Source organism: Acipenser ruthenus, chromosome 12, assembly GCF_902713425.1.
Source record: "Acipenser ruthenus chromosome 12, fAciRut3.2 maternal haplotype, whole genome shotgun sequence".
NCBI lineage: Eukaryota > Metazoa > Chordata > Actinopteri > Acipenseriformes > Acipenseridae > Acipenser > Acipenser ruthenus.
In genome coordinates, this window is record NC_081200.1 from 17,185,018 (window position 1) to 17,204,874 (window position 19,857).

At 40.5% G+C, this 19,857-nt stretch overlaps 1 protein-coding gene across 3 annotated transcripts in view; it reads right to left on the reverse strand.

Moving 5' to 3' along the window:
* Positions 1-1,156: 1,156 nt before the first annotated feature.
* septin2 (septin 2) overlaps positions 1,157-19,857 on the reverse strand; it is a 31,460-nt gene continuing 12,759 nt past the window's right edge. For 2 of the 3 annotated variants that reach the window (XM_034029033.3, XM_034029032.3), the window contains exons 6-13: positions 19,570-19,704; positions 17,989-18,106; positions 17,202-17,303; positions 15,711-15,856; positions 15,006-15,128; positions 4,920-4,980; positions 4,308-4,390; positions 1,157-2,940 (exon numbers count right to left, since the gene is read on the reverse strand). In XM_034029033.3, coding sequence (XP_033884924.1) covers positions 4,310-4,390; positions 4,920-4,980; positions 15,006-15,128; positions 15,711-15,856; positions 17,202-17,303; positions 17,989-18,106; positions 19,570-19,704 — 766 coding nt within the window. In that variant the 3' untranslated portion in view covers positions 1,157-2,940; positions 4,308-4,309. The remainder of the gene's footprint in view (positions 2,941-4,307; positions 4,391-4,919; positions 4,981-15,005; positions 15,129-15,710; positions 15,857-17,201; positions 17,304-17,988; positions 18,107-19,569; positions 19,705-19,857) is intronic. The other variant, XM_034029034.3, reaches the window with a different exon arrangement.

The window sequence follows — 19,857 nt, forward strand, 5'->3', positions numbered from 1 at the left end:
AAATAAAAAATGTTTTGCAAACAATAAAAATAACCTGACTTTCAACTTCTCATGTTTCATTGCCATGTGAATCACGGTTTCATCTCCAGACATGTTTTTGAAAACACAGTAATAACCCAGATACTTAAAGCAGATTCTGTACAGTTCAATGGGAAACACATAGACAACACAGAAACTGCCCATCCACAGATATCCCCTACCAAGGATAGAAATAATACATTACAGTACAAGTGCTTCCCAGGATATAAGAATGTCTACGCAAATTCAGACGATCTGGTCTAAAGATGTTAATATTGGCATGCTATTCTCTTTTGTGTCTAACTCAGATTACTCATATATACTTCACTAAACACGATTAACAAGGAGAGTTGGAAATGTGTTAACTTGCATCCAGATTAGTGTCTCTGCATTTCAGTTTCAGTGCTGTTTGGCTTAGACTCCTGATCATAAGAATTACTGAGAATTCTTTTGCTGTTCCCTTGAAATTTGTATTAATGAGAGGCAACTGTATATTTAACTATTGGGCAGGTCTTAGATATTTAAATGCTGCCGGTATTAAGATTCAAAGACCATTTCCCAATCAATCTGAGGACAAAATTCATATACAAAAGGTATAAACGATCTACACGCTGTAAGGCTCCAGGGACAGAAACTGTTCTGTGAGATTTTAATCAGAAGCTTGCTGAAGTAACAGAAATCACCCTCCTTTCTGACAGGGTTTAAGATTGTCTTGATTCCTGCCAAAACTGTTTATATAGCTCAGGGGCTGTGGGGTGAGATATCCCTTAAACAGTTTCCCATAGTAAAAGCATAGCAAAATGTAATAAAGCAGTGAAATGTTTACAAGACAACACTGACAGGAACGGACCTGAGAACATAATATGTGGTCTATATACCACAGAACGTTAACCTCAATACGGGAGCACATTAGGTTAGAAGTCAATAACATGGTCACCAACACATTGAGCATACAGTGTTTATATTTAGTTCCTACTTCACCAAGCTCACTGAACATTTTGTCATCTCAAATGGTTTCTGAGATACTAGCAGTTAAAGTTGCAGTGGTTGCTACAGATAAACTCTCCTTGAGACAATGCTTGAGACCATTTGTCATGTTTTAGTATGAACTATGAAAAAGACCATACAACGACTGCAATAGGTTTAATAGAAACTTTATTACAAGACAAAGGTATTCATTAAGTACTTGTTGAGTACATCATTAAATAAAACAAGATAGAGTGGAATGTTAACTGGACGGGTAAGAAGGCTCTGGATTAGGGGGCAGCTGGGTGATCCAGGATCCACAATAGAAAAAATAAATGCTGGATGTCTCCAGACAATACCCTCCCAAAGGCCATTTTCTGCATGAGGGGAAGGGCAAACTCAGCTGCACAAACTCTGCAGTATTTTAACTCATGTCAACAGTAGCTTCTAACACAATACATAGAACAATAAATATTTTCCTTCCAGGGACCACGTTTATTTACCTGACAGGAATGAATTCCATCATTAATCAAGAGCTTTTTCCTGTAGATCTGGATAAATGTGGGTTCTCCCAGTTACACTATTGATATGACACTAACTACCATTATAAAAACTGACTTCATTTTCAAAGTTTGTGTGCCACAGTTTGTTAAATTAAAAGGTGCAGTAGGAGGAAGTTATGAGACAGAAAAATACATCATAAACTAATAAGGAATATACAATTGCAGGAGAAGGAACATATCAGGATTTTCATCTTGGTTAGTTAGTGAGATATCTTTTGGTTATCTGAAGTTAGGTCCAGTATTTATAGTATACAAACTGAACCATCAAATGTGTGCCCTGGCTCGGGTAGGCCTTCAGCCACATCTACTGAACCAAGTCCAGCCTTCCTTCAAGCAAACCAGATTTCCTGTGCAGCTGAGAACTGTTCTTAAAGCACATAATCACTTATAGCACCGAATACAGAATTCCTTAGAGTGGAGTAAATTACCAACATTAATGAACACCACATTTTATTTTAGTAAATGTTGTATTTCCTTATATACAGTAATTTTATTCCTAAGCCTCTCAAAATGAGTTCTGTATTCCTGTATAGATGGATATGAAATCTCGAGGTAGGCAAAGCTAACTGAAAACCTGTTCCGATATCAACATTAGCTCTTTAAACAGCTAGTTTTGCCAATTACCCTGTTGCCTTTAAATATATGCCTAAGCGATGAATAACATTAGTCTTCTTTAGTTTTAAATACTATCAGGAAAACTTTTTTATGTACAATATGGTAGGTGGCTACCAGATTTTGAAATTATGCAAAAGGGTACTGGGGAATTTAGGATGGGTACCCAGTTCCGTGTTTGTGCACCCCTCTATTTAAATTGTACTCCCTATGAGAATTAATATTGACAATTATAATGAACTGACCTATCCACCGAGAACTGCACTGTAGCATAACTCTTATTGGCTTGAAAAGACCGTTGGTTAAAGAAAACCTCAATCACTGACCAACTCACATAATAGCATTAAGAGACAAATGTAACTAACTAGGTCGACTTGGAATCCAATCACACACTTTGATCAGGATCTGTTATTCATAATGACCTGGTAAGCTGGACTGTAGAGGCCAGAAAACAGGTAGATAGCAAAAGGCAGCTTTAAATGTAGCAGCATTGGGCTTCTTTTAAAAGTTTTGGCTCCTGTTGAATAACTCTCCATACTGTTAGGCAAATAATAACAATAATCATAATAATGAAACATAATAAAATAAAAAAGTGAAAACACAAAAACACAAGACACGACATTGCTTATAAAATGAATACAGAGAGTACTAACACAAGTGGTTAAAGAAAGCAGTGAGTGGGTTGTATACAGTCAACACTGTATAGCAGATCCTCAGTCGGAAGAGGGCCCTGGCTTCTTTGAAACACCTTCTCCTCAGTACTGAGCGGACTGGTCTGCATCTGGTGAAAAAGCATGCAACGTACTTATTAATGTATTAATATTTTTTAAATTTAGTGTCTCCAATCATTTTACCCCTGATCTTCTCCCCAATTTAGAATGTCCAATTACGTTCCCTTACTGCAGCAATTCCCCACACAGTTCAGAACTGAAGGTCAATGGCCATTCTCCGACACCACAACCAAGCCAATTGCCTCTTACACCCAGGAACTCGAGAGTGGTCAGCGAGCTACTGGTCTCTGGAGGACAAAGGCCAGCCCTGCAGGGATGTGCCTGAGCTCACCAGGCGCCTGGCCAGTAAGGTCCGCTGTAGCGCGATGACGAGAAAGTCTCTGACGTTTTTGCCATCCTAACCCAACGCCAGAGCTAATGCAATGCTCCCTCTGAAAGATGTTATCCAAATTTGAAAGTCGTAAAATGCCAAACAAATTAATATTCTAATAACTAAAATCAGACATATTATTAACAAAGTAAATATCAATTAGCCTGCTTGCTTTGTCAATAATTAATAGTGCTCTAAAATTTCATAAAAGCTTGGTTCCTAGTAGCAGTTTATCTAGTCAGTTCTTCAGATAGCCCAATGTTTAAGGAGCAACAGTGTGCTTGATAAACCACTCCATGTACGCAAGCCTCTCTGTAAAATAAGTGTGTCCTACACTCCTTTACCTTTCTCCACTCTTCTTACAATAGTGGTAGGGTGAACCTTATCACCTCTTTAGAATCCTCCCTTCTTTTCATTAGGCTAAATACATGTAATTCCCTTAACCTATCAGATACATACGTCATACATTTTAGCCCTGGGAATAGTCTAGATTAGATGGGCTGAATGGCCTCCTTTCGTTAGTACTTATGTTCACTGGACTATCTGCAATGTCCTTTGTGTAATGCAGGAACATAATTGGAATGTAGTGCATTATACAACCTTATCACATCCTCCTTCAATGTAGTTCACTGTTTTGAACACTAAATACATGCACACAACAAGAACATATTCCTCTTACTCTCATGTACTCTCTACTTGTATTTAAATACGTTCTGTATCCACTTGCCTGTACTACTCACTCTGTAGCCATCCTTACAATACCTTCTTCAGTCCAGGAGGTTGATTAGACAGGGTCAACCTTTTATGATCCATGTTGCTTTTCTCCAATAATACAGCCCTTTCGTATTGATTACATGATGCTACATACAGTATAATGTTAGTAAGGCTGCTGGGTCTGATTTCCTAGCTCTGCAGCGATTCCCCAGCTGTCCCTTAGACTCTTGACTTCTTTCTTTACTGTTCTTTTACTGTTGTGGTATTGGAAGAACTTACTATAATGCCCCCTGTGTAAGATTATAAAACACAGTAACATTTTCCTGCCACTACCTTTACACACTGTCGGTGTCCCCGTCTCCCTGCTTCTGCATCTGGGCCTGCATCTTTGCAATCATCTGCTGCATTCGCCGCAGCTGGAACACAAACACAAATAGGAGGTCAGCAAGAGGCACAATGTTAGCACCTGCAACTGTAGTGAGGAAACACTGGGATCATGAAAGCCAACAATTTCATAGAAACTTAACACCCTTATCATAACTGGAGTACAGCTGAAAAACTTTTGAAAAACTGAAAAATACACTAAACATATACTAGGACAACATGTTTCTTGTTTTTCAGATAGGAAATCAAGAAGCATTAATGTTTCTTGCTACTTGCCATTTGTAAGGGGAGAAAAAGTACTTGATAAAATCCATAAATAACTAAAGAACTCTTATTGAATGCTATAGTGTTTTTTTTGTTTCTATAGGTGTAAATGGACGGGTTCATACAACTTGCTCACTACTTGCATTCAGTGTTAGACTATCATGCGTGATTACAGTCAGCCAAATCTGACCAGTTTGCAAACATCGGTGCGGTAAACTAACTGGACTTCAAAGTTCAACTAATTGTGCTCAATTCCAAGCTGTGGTTCTGTAGAGGAACATCATTCCGAAACGATACCTCAGCTTCCTTCTCCATCAGGATCATGTCCTTGTCCACTTCCTCAGTCTCCGCACCCTTCCTGTAAAACACAAAAGTGTCAGTTAGCAACGCACCTATCATTTTACCCACCTATGTCATCATCTTCCCAAATCTGAGGGATAGGGACCACCAATGACAAACCAAATATTTTCTGTGAACCTTAAAATGCATGCAAGCGTTGTCTCAAAGCCATTGCTGTGTTCCCTTGATACTGCTGTGGCAATGACTAAGCTTCTTACTGTGTGAACTATGTTTTCAGTGGTTGAGGCTTTGAGGTATTACAAGAAGATTACAGCACAATAGTGCCCTCTTCTGTTTGCATAGCAAATCATCACAATTAAACACATTAAACCATCCTGCGATTACACAGCACTGTTGTAACTGCAACTCACACACACCTCCAGAGATTAACCTCCTGTTTGCACTTCTTTATTTAAACAGATACAAGACAAGAGTACTGCTGACATGCAGCAGATGCAAGCAGTCCTTGTCGTACAGCCAACCAACTCACCCTTGATAACGGACACAAACTGCAACCTCTTGGTATCATCCAGGGGGAACACTTGTGTCACAATTATTACCTTTATACCACTGGCTACAATACTGGACCTGTTTGTTTGCTTGTATATTGCTATGAAAGTTATTGTACAAGGCATATTTACACAACACTTTGGTCCCAACCTGTGATGAAGGGATTAGACACAATGTTTCTTTTTTTATTTGAGTGTTTTAAGGTGGTTTGCTACAGTTGTTACTGCACATCTTCACACATCATGCTACATAAATAAACTAACAAACCTGAAAAGTTAGCTTGGGTACCTACATGGTTTTTTCTACGAGATTTTAGTATGTTTTTTCATAGGTTGAATGTGTGTAAAATGTAAAAAATCTATGATTTGTGGCATAAACTGCACCTGAACTACTGCTGTTTAAGGGAATACATAAGCAAAAGTAACAAAAATACAAAGAGTGGTTAGATTGTATTTCTTAACTATGGGAATTAACCAGTGACTTATAACGCAATTTCAGCAGGAAACTTTCATAGACGTTGAAGGTGAAACTAATTTGATGATAGAGGACGTCAAAGAGCCCAAAACGTACTGTGTTCAATATTTTTCTAACTGTCGGCAAAAGTAGTAAAAGACAATCATAGAAGGGATTATGCAGCGAAACAAAGAACCCGTAGTACAAAGGAGCAGAGCCAAGCACACACTGTAACTACATTAGAATGAATGAGTCAAAGTCATTACCAAATTAAAATACTCTTCAGTGAAGGAGGGGGATGAGCTGGAATACATATTAATCCTAACATCAAAACATATCCTCAACTAAAGGAGTTTTCACTGCATTAACAGGCATACCAGTAAAAACAAACATACCCCATTTAAAGAGTATGCAGCAGGGTTCCGAATATAGCTACACATCCTCACGTGTTGCTACAACTGTTTAAATAATGTACCTGTAATTTCTCTTTTCGTTGTTTAACATCCTGACAACTTTTTACACTTATAACTTTAAAGTCTGTTTCAAAGCTCTGTTGTCTGTTCTAGTACCCTGATAGTGTAAGGATTATTGACCACATTGTCAAACAGCTAACACAGCAATAACGATCCATGATGTGGTACGGAACAGAAAAATCAAGAGCACTTGTTATGTTTTTTTTTCTATATAAAAATCGCTCTTCCTCAGGTGATTTAGAGGACAGATATCAAACCCCAGTGCACTAGATCGAACATTTTGAAAAGAGCTTTGAAACAGACTTTAAAGTTATAAGTGTAAACAGTTGTCACAGTGCTGACAATAAAAAAAATGACAGGTACTTTATTTAAACAGTTGTAGCAACACGTGGTAAGACGTGTAATGCTATTTTTTTGGGACACCACTACTTACTCTTTAAGGCAAATTCTAAATTGAATACTATTTGAAAACTATTTTATTTTGTTTGGAAAAAGTAAGATGGAATTTACCTGTAAACAGGTTTCATCCAGTTTGGAGCGGACTCCACACAACGTTGGAACCTTTCCGCTGTGCATCATAACACCACTCCCACCCAATAGTATAAAGGGAAATAACGCAGAAGGGTATTTTATCTGTACACCAAAAAAACGTGGGGGAAGGTGGGTGGGAAGACAGCTGTGGAGTCCATTCCGAAAGAAACCCATTTACAGGTAAATTCCATCTTCTTACCAGTTCTTCGTGGACTCCACACAACATTGGAACCCCCCCGTATACCAAATAATAAAAAAGAAAAGGAGGTGAAAAGAAGAAATGTGAATGCTGTTTAAGCCTCATCCTGTACAATGGATAATACTGTGTGAGCAAACTGGTGAGAGGTGGAAACATCCAAGTTAGAGTGTTTCATGAAAATGTGAAAGGAAGACCAAGTTGCTGCCAAACAAATATTAGCAATAGGAACATTCCTAATATTTGCCCGGGAAGTAGCCACACCCCTGAGAGAATGAGCCTTGACGTGCTTCACCAGCGGTCTTTCTTCAAGTTCGTAACAGAGCTTGATACAGTCCTTAAGCCATGCTGCTATCGCCCATTTTGTCACTGGTCTGCCCTTAAGGAGAGGGGCAAATGAGATGAACAGCTGACCACTATTCTGAAGTGATTTGGTCCTGGATATGTAGATCAATATTGCCCGTCTGACATCCAGCAGATGCAATTCCTTATCCTCTGACTGATGAGGTGGAGGATGAAATTGTGGTATGATTATTGCTTGTGATAGGTGAAACTCTGAGGCCACTTTAGGAAGAAAAGAAGGACTAGGTCGGCAGACGATCCTGTTATTAAAAAACTGCATGTATGGCTCATCAATGACTAGAGCCTGCAGTTAACAGACACGGCGAGCCGATATAATCCCAGTCAGGAAAGCTATTTTCAAAGTGAGGTGTTTCATATCGGCTGATGCCATAGGCTCAAATGGAGGATGCATGAGACGCCTCATTACACAAGCTCCACTGGGGTACAATATGACGTGTTGGGGGTCGGGGTCTCAGATGTAGGAGCCCCTTGAAGAACCCACTCACTAGTGGATGGGAGCCCACTGATACATCAGCCCATCCTGGCAGGAAGCTAGAGACTGCAGATGAATAGACTTTAATAGATGTAAAAGCAAGGCCTTTATCCATCAGGTGTCTCAGGAATTCAAGAAATCCCGGCAGTGATATAGAAACAGGATCAACGGCCTTCGATGTGCACCCTCACAAATTCTGACTACTTTGTAGAATAACATTCGTGGGTAGATTTCTTCTTTGCTGCCAGCAGAAACTCAGTCACTGTTTCGGCCATGCCTAACTCTGAGAATTTGTGCCTTTCAGCAGCCATGCTGCTAACCGTAAGTACAGGGGGTTTCCATGGAGTACTCCCCCCTAATCCAGAGACAGTAGGTCCCTCCTGATGGGTAGATGAACTGGTCCCTGTTGTGCCATGTTTAGGACAGCGGGAAACCAAAAGCTCTTGGTCCAGAAAGGAGTTACCAGTATAACCTGTGCCTGGTCTCTGTCCACTTTCTGTAACACCTTTGGAATGAGGGGAAAAGGTGGGAACGTATACAGAAGACCCATCCCCAAGGGAATGGAGAATGCATCTGATGCTAGGGCACCCTGATGAGGGAAGCGGCTGCAGAAGGTGAGTATTTTCAGGGGACGCGAATAGATCCACTTGAGTGCAACCCCATTTCTGAAAGTCTCTGAACCACCTTCTTGCAGAGGCGCCACTCGTATGGACTTGAACATCTGCTTAGACTGTCTGCCAGCACGTTTTGCTTCCCTGGTAGGTAGACGGTGTGTAGTTTGATGCCTTCATTGCTGCACCACCTTCCAAGCTTCAGTGCCAGAGAGCATAGGGACCAGGATTGTGTCCCCCCCCGCCCCCCGGTGGTTTATGTAATGTACTGCAACAGTGTTGTCTAGACATACCTGGACAGACCTGCCCCTGAGTATGGGATGGAAATGTAGAAGTGCCATAAACACAGCTAAGAGCTCCAGGAGGTTTATATGCTGTGAGCGTTAGTAGAGATCCCAGGGCCCCAGCGTCCTGAATCCCCTCATGTGAGCAGCCCATCCTGTCAGGGAGGCAGAATATCCTCTGGTTGCTGGCTCCTGAAAGGACGGTCTAGATCTAGTGTATTGGAGGAAACCCACCAGTTTGCATCTTGCTTTGCTCTGGTAGATATTATCACCTGGTGCGAAAGTGACTGAAGTGGAGACCACTGACAAAGAAGTGCTGGAGGCCCCTCATGGCAGGCGGGTGTTCGGTACCAAGAGAATGGCTGACGCGATGTGACCCAGCAGCTGCTGGAATGCGCTTTAGAAATCTCGCTGCGAGCCTCCTTATCGTAGCACTTTTGTCAGGAGACAGAGTGGCAGTAGTTGAGGGAGTGTCCAGAGTTATTATTATTATTATTATTATTTATTTCTTAGCAGACGCCCTTATCCAGGGCGACTTACAATTGTTACAAGATATTACATTATTTTTACATACAATTACCCATTTATACAGTTGGGTTTTTACTGGAGCAATCTAGGTAAAGTACCTTGCTCAAGGGTACAGCAGCAGTGTCCCCACCGGGGATTGAACCCACGACCCTCCGGTCAAGAGTCCAGAGCCCTAACCACTACTCCACACTGCTGCCCTAGTTGCACCCAGAAAGGAGATCCTCTGTGTGGGAACAAGTATGGATTTTTCTTCGGTCACCATCAGATCTAGCTGTTGGAAATGATCCAGCATTGTAGCAAACTCTCGGATAGCTCGTTGTTGTGACCAAGCTGCTAGCAGCCAGTCGTCTATATAGGGGTACACATGACCCCTCAGAGAAGCAGCAGCTACCGACATCAGCTTTGTGAAGGCCCTGGCAGCTGTTGAAATTCCAAGTGGGAGCACACAAAATTAAAAATGTTGCCATCTTATGATGAATCGAAGGTACTGTCGATGTGGGGCCCAGCTTGGCACATGGAATTATGCGTCCTTCAGGTCCACTAGTGCCATCCAACATGATGGAGCTAGTGACTGTATTACCTGGTGGAGAGTCAGCATCTTGAATGCTGGAGATGCTATAGTGTTGTTGAGCCTCCTGAGGTCTACGGTCAGTTTCCCTTTTTCCCCTTTTTTCCTTTTTGGAACCACAAAGTAATGGGAATAAAACCGCTGACCCTACTGTTCTATGGGAACTGGCTCTATAGCATGCTTTGCTAACAGGGAAGAGACCTCCAGAATTAGAGCCCTTCCCTTCCCTGAATCCCAATCTAGAGCTGTCTGCTTGATCCCCGATTGAGGAGGTGCAGAGTGAAAAGGGATACTTGCAACTCAGTTTTAGCTGTGACAGTGCCCTCAAAGCTAATTGTTTAGCTACCTCCAAGTTTGCAGGCGTGGGGTCAGACAACAGTCTGGACATGTCCATCCACAGGCCATGTTGGTAACTTGCCATGTGAGCCTGGTAGTTTGCAATACACATGCCCACAGATGCTGCAGCAAATGCATGTCTCAGATAATTCTGGGTCTTACTGGAAGTCCTGTCTGAATGCTTGTTTTTCAGGGTGGCAGACAAAAGTGCTGGATCAACTGTAGGATTTTTAAAAATGTCATCCTTATGACATGTGGGAATTTTATAGAACCTACAAGCCCTTTGTAAAATAGGCACTATCCCTGAAGGAGTTTGCCAAACTGACTCCACAGATTGCCACATGTCAGGGTTAAAGGGAAATCCCTGAAAAATATCAGAAGCAAGAGTATCTAGAATATTCATAAATACAGTAGATGTTCCTGCTGCCTGCTGGACATTCAGAGCTACTGCAATACGTTTCATTAACCCCTATCGGTCCATTTATTCAGCGCGTCTCAGGCGCGTCAGGTCCAATTTATTTTCACACGCACTGTTTATTTTACCCGCGCCGTTTAAAAGTAATTTTAATTTTATTCACAGTAAAACAGGTTTAAAATGCACTGCATATGAACAGGACACTAAGAACAGCATCTCCAGCCCCTCCCCACCACTTGTTCGCTGTATTTTTCACATACCTCTTCATAGTCGTGCATACCGATAAATCATCTCCTGATCACTCGTTTTATCACCAAACTCCTCAATAATGTGATCCAAGTCATTATTTTATTACTATAACATCTCAAAAAGCTCTGCAAATGTCAGCGATACTCTGAGCGCTGGATGCGGAAGCAGCTATCGTGTTTATGTCCGTGTTATCTCTGTGGTGCCGGAGCTATGTGTATTGCTCAAATGTTTATTTTTTCGACTTCTCTCAGCTCCTTTTGGTCTCACTCAGCCATTGAATGGTTTTCTCGGCTTTTTCCAGAGTAAAAACGACTAGAGACCAGTGCTTTACGTCTTTTTGATGATGTTGGACAGGGTCCTACATTGGACCGGAAAGGGTTAAGCCATCTGAATCTTTATAATTTAAAGAGGATTTAGAGACATCATCCTCATCAGAAGGAAAATCTGCCTCAAATTCACCCTCCTATTTCTGTAGAGGAGCCTGGCTGTAGGAGGTCAAGGCGGTAACACATGCTATGGTTGTTCATTAAACTACATAACAATCTCAGATACTATAGCTTTAATGGCTGGGGATAGGAGTGTCAATGCTTCTGCCATATTGAAGCCAGGCTGCAAGGACGTCACTTGAGGAGGAGGGGGGGAGGTGGAGGGGCGTAGACGGTGTTGGGTCACTCTTTGCCTTATGCTTCCGCGATTGGCCAGAATGTCTCGTAGGGGAGTGTTTCACCTGACTTTGATCTTATGTAAGTTGCGGGGGAAGACAACAAACATTTTGTGCATTTAGTGGAGGCTCCAGACGGAGATATAGGAGCTCCACATTTCCTACAAACCATTGTAGCACATTAAACAGTGTATAAATAAAGATTACAGAGCCAGGCGTTTCGTCTGGGACATCCTACCTGCTGTGTTTGTTTGCAGGGAAAAGCAGCTGGTGATCAGCTAGTTACGGATCCCTAACCAGCAGGCGGGCGTGTCCCAGTGGGGTGTCCCATGATAGAAAGGTCCTACTAACACACCTCAGGGCTGTTGTAAGGCCATAGGACTAAGAAGGTCCACGCTACCTGCACAACGAATTGTGAAAAACGAAATCCTTCGATCACCTTGTGTCTAACCAGAAGATGAAGAAACCACATATAAGTGCGTGTAACTGAGGTCAGGTTTTTAATTGTGTCAGGAACAGGGATTAGTTCATGGATCTTAAAATCCCATGTAAAAGTATAGGATCAAGGTGTGTGAGTGGAGCCTCCACTGATTAGCAGATTAGTGCTCGCAGTATTCACGTCAAGTTTTGTTTGCACAGTGTTTTATTTTGCTTTTTGTACATTTATTGTATGTCCCTAGTAAGCCACCATTGCTGGTGGTTCTTCTGTTTGAATTCCTATAAATAAATCCTGCGCACCTAAGCAGTGTTGTCAACATCACCTCCATGCCTCTCCCTGTCTCTCAGCAGATAACCCACAGCCCCTCACACATTTTATCTACCTCCCCAATTACAGAATTCAGAGGTGGGCATAACAGCCCCGAAAACCAGAATATATCAATGCAGTACTAGATTCTATTCAAGCCACTTGTGCTACCGTAGGTCATATAAATAATAGGGAGAATCACATACAAATATGGGAAATGAAATTTACAGTAGTTACTGTATTTTACTCAACTACCATAGCTCTGAAATGTACTGTCAAGTATAAACATTATTAGAAACAGAGGGAAATTAAATGTACAGTAGAAGCAATTACTGTATTTATTGATTCACTCAACTCACGCCACAATCAACACTAAACTCGGTATCAACAATTGTGAGAAAAACATAATTCTACATGCCAAATATATAGGCTACCCTTTATTATGATTTACCATAGTATTTTTGCATGGTAATTTAGCAGTTTTCCCTGGTTATTGTATTCATTTGCCACAGTTTGCCATGCTTTTTTTTTTTTTTTTTTAAATATGTTTTACCATACTACTCTGGACTTTACCATGCTTTTACTATGCTTTATCACACTTTGCTATGCTTTTACTATGGGACTTTCATAAGGGATGCTCCCTGCCTTAGTCACTGCTTGTAATGGTTGCATGCAGACTGCAGGAAGTACTTGTTTTTTTTACCATACATCATATGCAAGTTAATATGAAGGGGATAATGTGATTTCACATAGTTGCTATCTCTGTAGACTGGGTCGACAGTACAGTTTTGTACCCAGGACAATGAGGCTTTTACTTAACAAGACATTTACTTAACAGCTGCCTCTGATGGGTGCCACATGTTACATGTCACCATGATGCTGCTGCCAACTATTCTTTCTTAACGAAGATTAACATGCAACAGTATCTTACATAAGCACTTCAATTCATGTCATTATTTACTGCCAAACACATCCCCATTTGCGTGGTGTCTAATATCCTTTGTTACCCTGAAATGGCGGTCCTATCACAAACAGGAAACACACAAAAAAGAGGGATGAGTGAAATGGAAAAAAAGTACAGTGGAAGCAACCAAAAAAAAGACTGAAAGCAAAAAGATGCGGAAGTTGAAAATTCCACAGCGTGAATCATAAAGACCAGGAACCCTGCTGAGCACACAGAGCGCTCTGCAGAAGCGTCCGCTCCTCTCTGAACTGGCAATCGCATGGGAGGGGAGGTTACGTCTGTATCAAGAGGCAGGCCTCAGTGTTTGTGAGACATGTTTAGGTTTTAGAGGTTTTATCTTTTGTGCAATAGCTCCAGCGTACTGTAGTGTAAGGGATTTCTTGTTTTTTTTTTTTTTTTACTCTTAGAAGTCAAAACAGAGCCTGGTTCAAAAACAAAAATACAGCATCTAGACTGGACAGAGTGTTGCTTTGTGTAACTGAGTATGTTTTACTATTTCACAGTGTATAACCTGCACTTGTACATTTTCAATGTGTGGTTATGTATTGTGAAGGGGAAGAGATATGGGGCCATTGTGATTATTCCTGTACTGGAATTGTAAATACATATGAAATTAAAACGCTTGATTAAAAACAGCCTGCAGTGTACCACTTTTATTGTTTTATACATTTCTTGAATTTGCTCTAATCTTCAGAGATTCAACTTAGAAATAACTTAATTTAAGTTTATTTTGCCATCATAACTGATAGCAAATGAGACACTCATAGGAGAAAATGACATATGGTTGCAGGGCAAGGTGGCCAGACCATTTGTTCTAAAATATAATTGAGTTCTGATGTTTCTTTTGCCGCAGCTGTTGAAGTTAAACAGGAAATGAAGTCTAGTTCTGGGAGTTAGTGACTGTGTACAAGTGTTTGTTTGTGCAAGTGTGTTGGGGATGGGAACTGACTCTCACATCTGTGTGCCACTGTGTGTGTGGAGGGTTGGGGTGTAATGAGGGGCTGTAAGAGCTTACAGTAGTACAGAACATGGGCTCTCGAGGTTATACTAGACTATAACAGGAGCACATCTTTAACAGCTTTGCTTTTTTGTGCGACACAACAGCCAGGTTATAGCTGGTGAGTTACAGCTTGGTTCATGGATATTACTTTTTTGTATAGTGAGATTTTGGAAGTTGGTGGTTTAGCACTAAGGATTTTTGGACAAACATCTTTAGAAAGTCTTGCATTTAGATGATTTGAGCACTAAGAAAATAATGTATGCTGGTTACAACTGCTTTACCATCAAGGATACCTTATTATTATGTGTTTTCCTTGCAAATGTACCATCACAATTTCAATTCTTCCTGTGGCTGTTAAGCACTTAAGAAAGATTGTGATATTGATTGTGGCATAAACTGATGATCAGTAACAAAGTTTTTTCTGTGTAAAGCTTTTATAAAACAGTTGTTTCATAGTTTATTTTTTTAATGATCAGGTTTTTAATTCATTAATTCAATGACATCTATCAAATAAAGCTAATCAACAAATCTATTGTCTGTTCTCAAACAAAGTGATTAACCCGATTGCTGGAGTGCATGTTGCTTTTTCTTCCCACTCTAGTGTTCTATACTACATTGGTGTTCAGGGAGGGAGCGGAGACACAGAGAAACAGACAGGCAGACAGACAGAAAGACAGCTACGTACGCAGGAGACAGAGGCAGAAGGAAACCATGGGAAGACAACCTGCCGCCTTTCTTGAGACGCTCGGAGCGGAAGTTCTCGTAGTGAAGGTCCTGGGTCACCTCCTGAAGGTCCTGCATGTGGGTTCTGAAAGAAGGGCAGACAAGTTAGATACTGGCCAAACCCAAGCCAATTCAGGCTTTAATGAATACATCATCTTACAGGTGCATGCTGAAGCTCACCACAGCAATCAATGGTGAACATGATCAAGCAATGTTCAGCCACCAAGCAGTAGATTGTACTTTACATTGCATGTACATTGCTTTACACCTCTGATATGAACAACCACATCTAACAAAACCTGTGCATTTTACATCACTTACTGTGAAATATTGAACAAGCAATTTTAAATATTTTCCATCACAACATGAATTCATGAAACAGTTTGACAAAGTTAGTGAAAATATATTGTATCAAAATCTGGGGCTATATGGAGTATTAAAACAATCTAGAAGTTACTTAATGATTCCTAATGAATGTAAAAGTAATAAATGACAAATATTCTATAATTCATGGCTATAATTGATGTGGTATAGAGTAGCAATATTACAGGGATTACTGTACAAACTGGAACTCTAAATAGAAACCTAACCAGGACTGTCCTTTGGAACATCATTCTATTTAAACTCGCTCTCCTAACACTACTCTTCTGACCCTTCCAGGACTCACATGAGCATGGTGCGGAGCTTCAGGAAGTCGTTGTGCTCAGGGTTCTCCACCTCCACCACACCCCAGGGGTACAGGCGCCCTCGTACCTTTTTCCCTTTCGCCTCGATCTGCTGGTTTGACCCCACCACCGCAAACGGAACACTAGCCTGCAACAGGACACATTATTAGTTAAGAAGAACAGATATTCTACTTAAAGTGGTTGTAGCTATCAAAATACTGAAATAAACCACTTGTGTGGCAGGGTGAAAGCCCTGCCGGTGCACAGGTGTGTGGGGTTTGTGGAATATTGGGTTGGCAGGGAGGGGGAGGAGTTTTGTGTGGTGTGTTTACATGAAAGCAGCAGCTCAGCCTTAACCACTTCAACACCATGATGTACGCACGTACGTCAATTGAAAACCCACTTACAGTACCATGCCATACCTGCGTACGTCTAGTTTCCCATTCTATTCTATGATCGGTTTCTCAGTCTAGCATTTCAGGTTTCATTCTCTAAAGCAGTGCTAATGTGCAATGAAAGTTGGGGGAGGATCAGGTGACATTTTTATCCAATTGCCATGTCATGTAGCGATTCCAATCTAACTGTGGGCGTTTAGAAGGCTGAGATATATTGCAGGAAGCCATTCAGCTTTTACAAGTATATATATATAGTGTTTTAAATTATTATTATTTTTTATTTATTATTAGTATTACTTGTTTAGTTTATAGTATATAGTTTTTAGTGAAAGCTAAACATGGCACGTACATGGTCTTTCTATAATGAGCAACGGGAGTGAAGTTGGTTCGGAGGATTTCGATACCAGCGACAGTGATGCTGACTTATCACTCAGCGATGATGATGAAGATGATGTGGAGCCAAGAACAATACAAACTGTACGAACAGAAGAGCATGCAGCTACTTTACAGGTAAGCCAGCTGCAAACGGAAAGCTGTTTGATTTGAAATGACAGTGCTGTGACGAAATACTATCAAAACACAGCACTGGGTACAGGCAATGCCTGGAGTTGAAGTGGTTAAACCACACAGGGGATTGAAAGTGTTTGTATTGTTTTGGCCACTGTCCACGTTATTTTGTTCCTGTGTTTTGTTTGTTGTTTTATTATTTAATTTGTTACACTTGTACATCATAGATAATTCCACTTCATCTAGGAGACCAACATGTGCAATCTGTGTTTCTCTCAGAAATAATAAAAAAACATCTTTAATTCAGAGTACATTGCAAGAACAACTCCAGTGTTTTTCTTGCCTTATGCATCTTTGAACTGCTAGCTGGGCTCTAGAGAAGTTAGGTGTGGATGTATACAGCACATTCAAACACAATTAGACATGTTGTTTAAGATTTATAAAGCCAAAAAGGCACAGGCACTACTGTAACTGGTAAATGGTGCCCCAGAGTGTTAGGGCCCCCACAGTGAGAGTTGATGTTCTGGATCAGCCCCTCTAAACAACCGGAACGTCCACTGCTCAGGCCTCATTAACTTCCTGCTATTGTACCTTAAGAATGCGGGTCTGTTCTTTGAAATCCTCATCTTCATCAGATTCAGCATCAGGGAGGTGATAGATCTTAATGCCGTGCTCATCAATCTCATCTAGAATCTGAAACAAAAAAGGCATTTAGACCAGATACTGCAGCAATTTTTTACATTTCTTTTAGTTAAAGCCTAAAGAATATAAAAGCTGGGTTTGAAATTAGCAGGGTTCACCCTGCAGGCTCCATGTTTTTCCATACAGGATCATGAAGCCCCAAGTAGCACCATCCCATCTGGCTCCCACATTTGTTTCAGCCTGGTACCACACAAATCGTTTATATATATATATATATATATATATATATATATATATATATATATTGGCATTGTCATGTCTAACCTTAAAGGACATAAAACATTTTTTTTTTTTTTCTCATCAGCTCTGATGTTAATCAGTCTAACCTCAGCTAACCCTTGGAACGAAGGTAAGTCCAGCCAGTGTAAAACAGAACTCTGGATCTCGTTGTTGTGGAGTCCCTGATCATCCAATTCTCCCCGAGGTTTTTAGAGAAATGAATTATGACAGATGATTATATAAGGATTCAAAGTATACCACACATAGCTGTCTAAACAACCTGGAACACTCCCTGGTTCAAAACTGGCACTTAATCAGAAAACCTTTTTATATTTAATGTTTCATCTCTGGGTTAAAAGCCACTATTTTTAACTTGTGCAAGTTTCATCTTGAAAGCTGATTGTACTGTAGTTATCAATAGAAGCTGGCTGTAGTTGGAGTTCAGGTGGTCTCTTACTCTGCGCTTCAGTCTCTCCCTCTCCTTCAGTGTCAGGGTGTCTGCTTTGGCGATGACAGGGACAACATTCACTTTGTTGTGGATGGCCTTCATGAACTGGACATCCAGAGGCTTCATTCTGAAAAGGGCACAGGCATAATAACATAAGAAAGCTTACAAACGAGAGGAGGCCATTCGGCCCATCTTGCTCGTTTGGTTGTTGGTAGCTTATTGATCCCAGAATCTCACTAAGCAGCTTCTTGAAGGGTCCCAGGGTGTCAGCTTCAACAACATTACTGGGGAGTTGGTTCCAGACCCTCACAATTCTCTGTGTAAAAAAGTGCCTCCTATTTTCTGAATGCCCCTTTATCTAATCTCCATTTGTGACCCCTGGTCCTTGTTTCTTTTTTCAGGTCAAAGAAGTCCCCTGGGTCGATATTGTCTATACCTTTTAGGATTTTGAATGTTTGAATCAGATCGCCGCGTAGTCTTCTTTGTTCAAGACTGAATAGATTCAATTCTTTTAGCCTGTCTGCATAAGACATGCCTTTTAAACCCGGGATAATTCTGGTTGCTCTTCTTTGCACTCTTTCTAAAGCAGCAATATCCTTTTAATAGCGAGGTGTCCCGAACTGAACACAATATTCTAGATGAGGTCTTACTAATGCATTGTAAAGTTTTAACATTACTTCCCTTGATTTAAAGTCAACACATGAATATTTAGGTTTTATACAGCAATGAACACAGAAACCCTGGGCTATTCCAGACAGACCTGCTTTTTGCTGTCATTTTGTAATCTCTCTTACCCAATGTTATTTTTGGAAAACATTAGGGAAGCACGCACGCACGCACGTACGCACGCACACTACATTCCCCTCTACCCATAATGCAAACTAAACTATAAATAAATGAACATCATGCTTTTTACAGTTCATTAAGAGTAAGTACCTTCAAATATCATTTCAATGTAAAGATCCCTTACTATTTAATAGTGTTTGCAGCCATTCTAAGTGGTTTTGGGTTCTGTTGCTCAAGTATTGTTTTTACATTGCTTTCAACTTGCTTTGAGCTTGTCTGAAGAATGCTAAGTACCAGGACTAAACAGCCTTCCTCAGTCCATTCAAATCATGTGACAATGTCTCATGTGGCAATATGCCACATCACTCTCCAAAGCCAGGTAAAGGCAGATTTAGATTATAACTCAATACTGAAGCAACAGAATCTAGAAAAACTCAATTGAAAACACCACAAAATATAGGAAATTTAAAATCAGACATTAGAATCACATTGGAAGCTACTTACTCTATAAATTATTATTATTATTATTATTTATTTCTTAGCAAACCTTCTAAAAGCTAGAGGATTCTTAAAAAAGAAAAGATGATAATCAAATGTACAACACTAATAAGTCAGCTATTAGTCAAGCTACTAATTTAAACCTGCATTAACCCTTTGCTATCTTGTAGTCTTATTGACAGATAGATAGATGTATTTGTTTACACCTACCATTATGTATTCTTGCTATATGTCATTAGGCCATTATGTTCTAAAGGCCTGGATCAGAGACACTCCAAACTGCACTGGAGGCAGTGAGGGACCTACCCATGTCCCAGCGGAGAGATGAAGTAGAAACAGCAGTGCACTCGATTATCCACTATGTGTCTGCGGTTCAGTCCGCTCTCATCATGAAGGTACCGCTCAAACTGGTCATCGATGTAGGCAATAATTGTGCTGAAACTGAAACAGAGAACAAGAAAACATTCATATGGCTATAAATAACAAACTGCAGGTGCTCGTACCACCACATCATGTAAAAGAGCATAATAAACAAATAACCATGCATACTTTCAAAACAGAAATGTATAAGAAGGTGGCCATAACCTCTGAAAC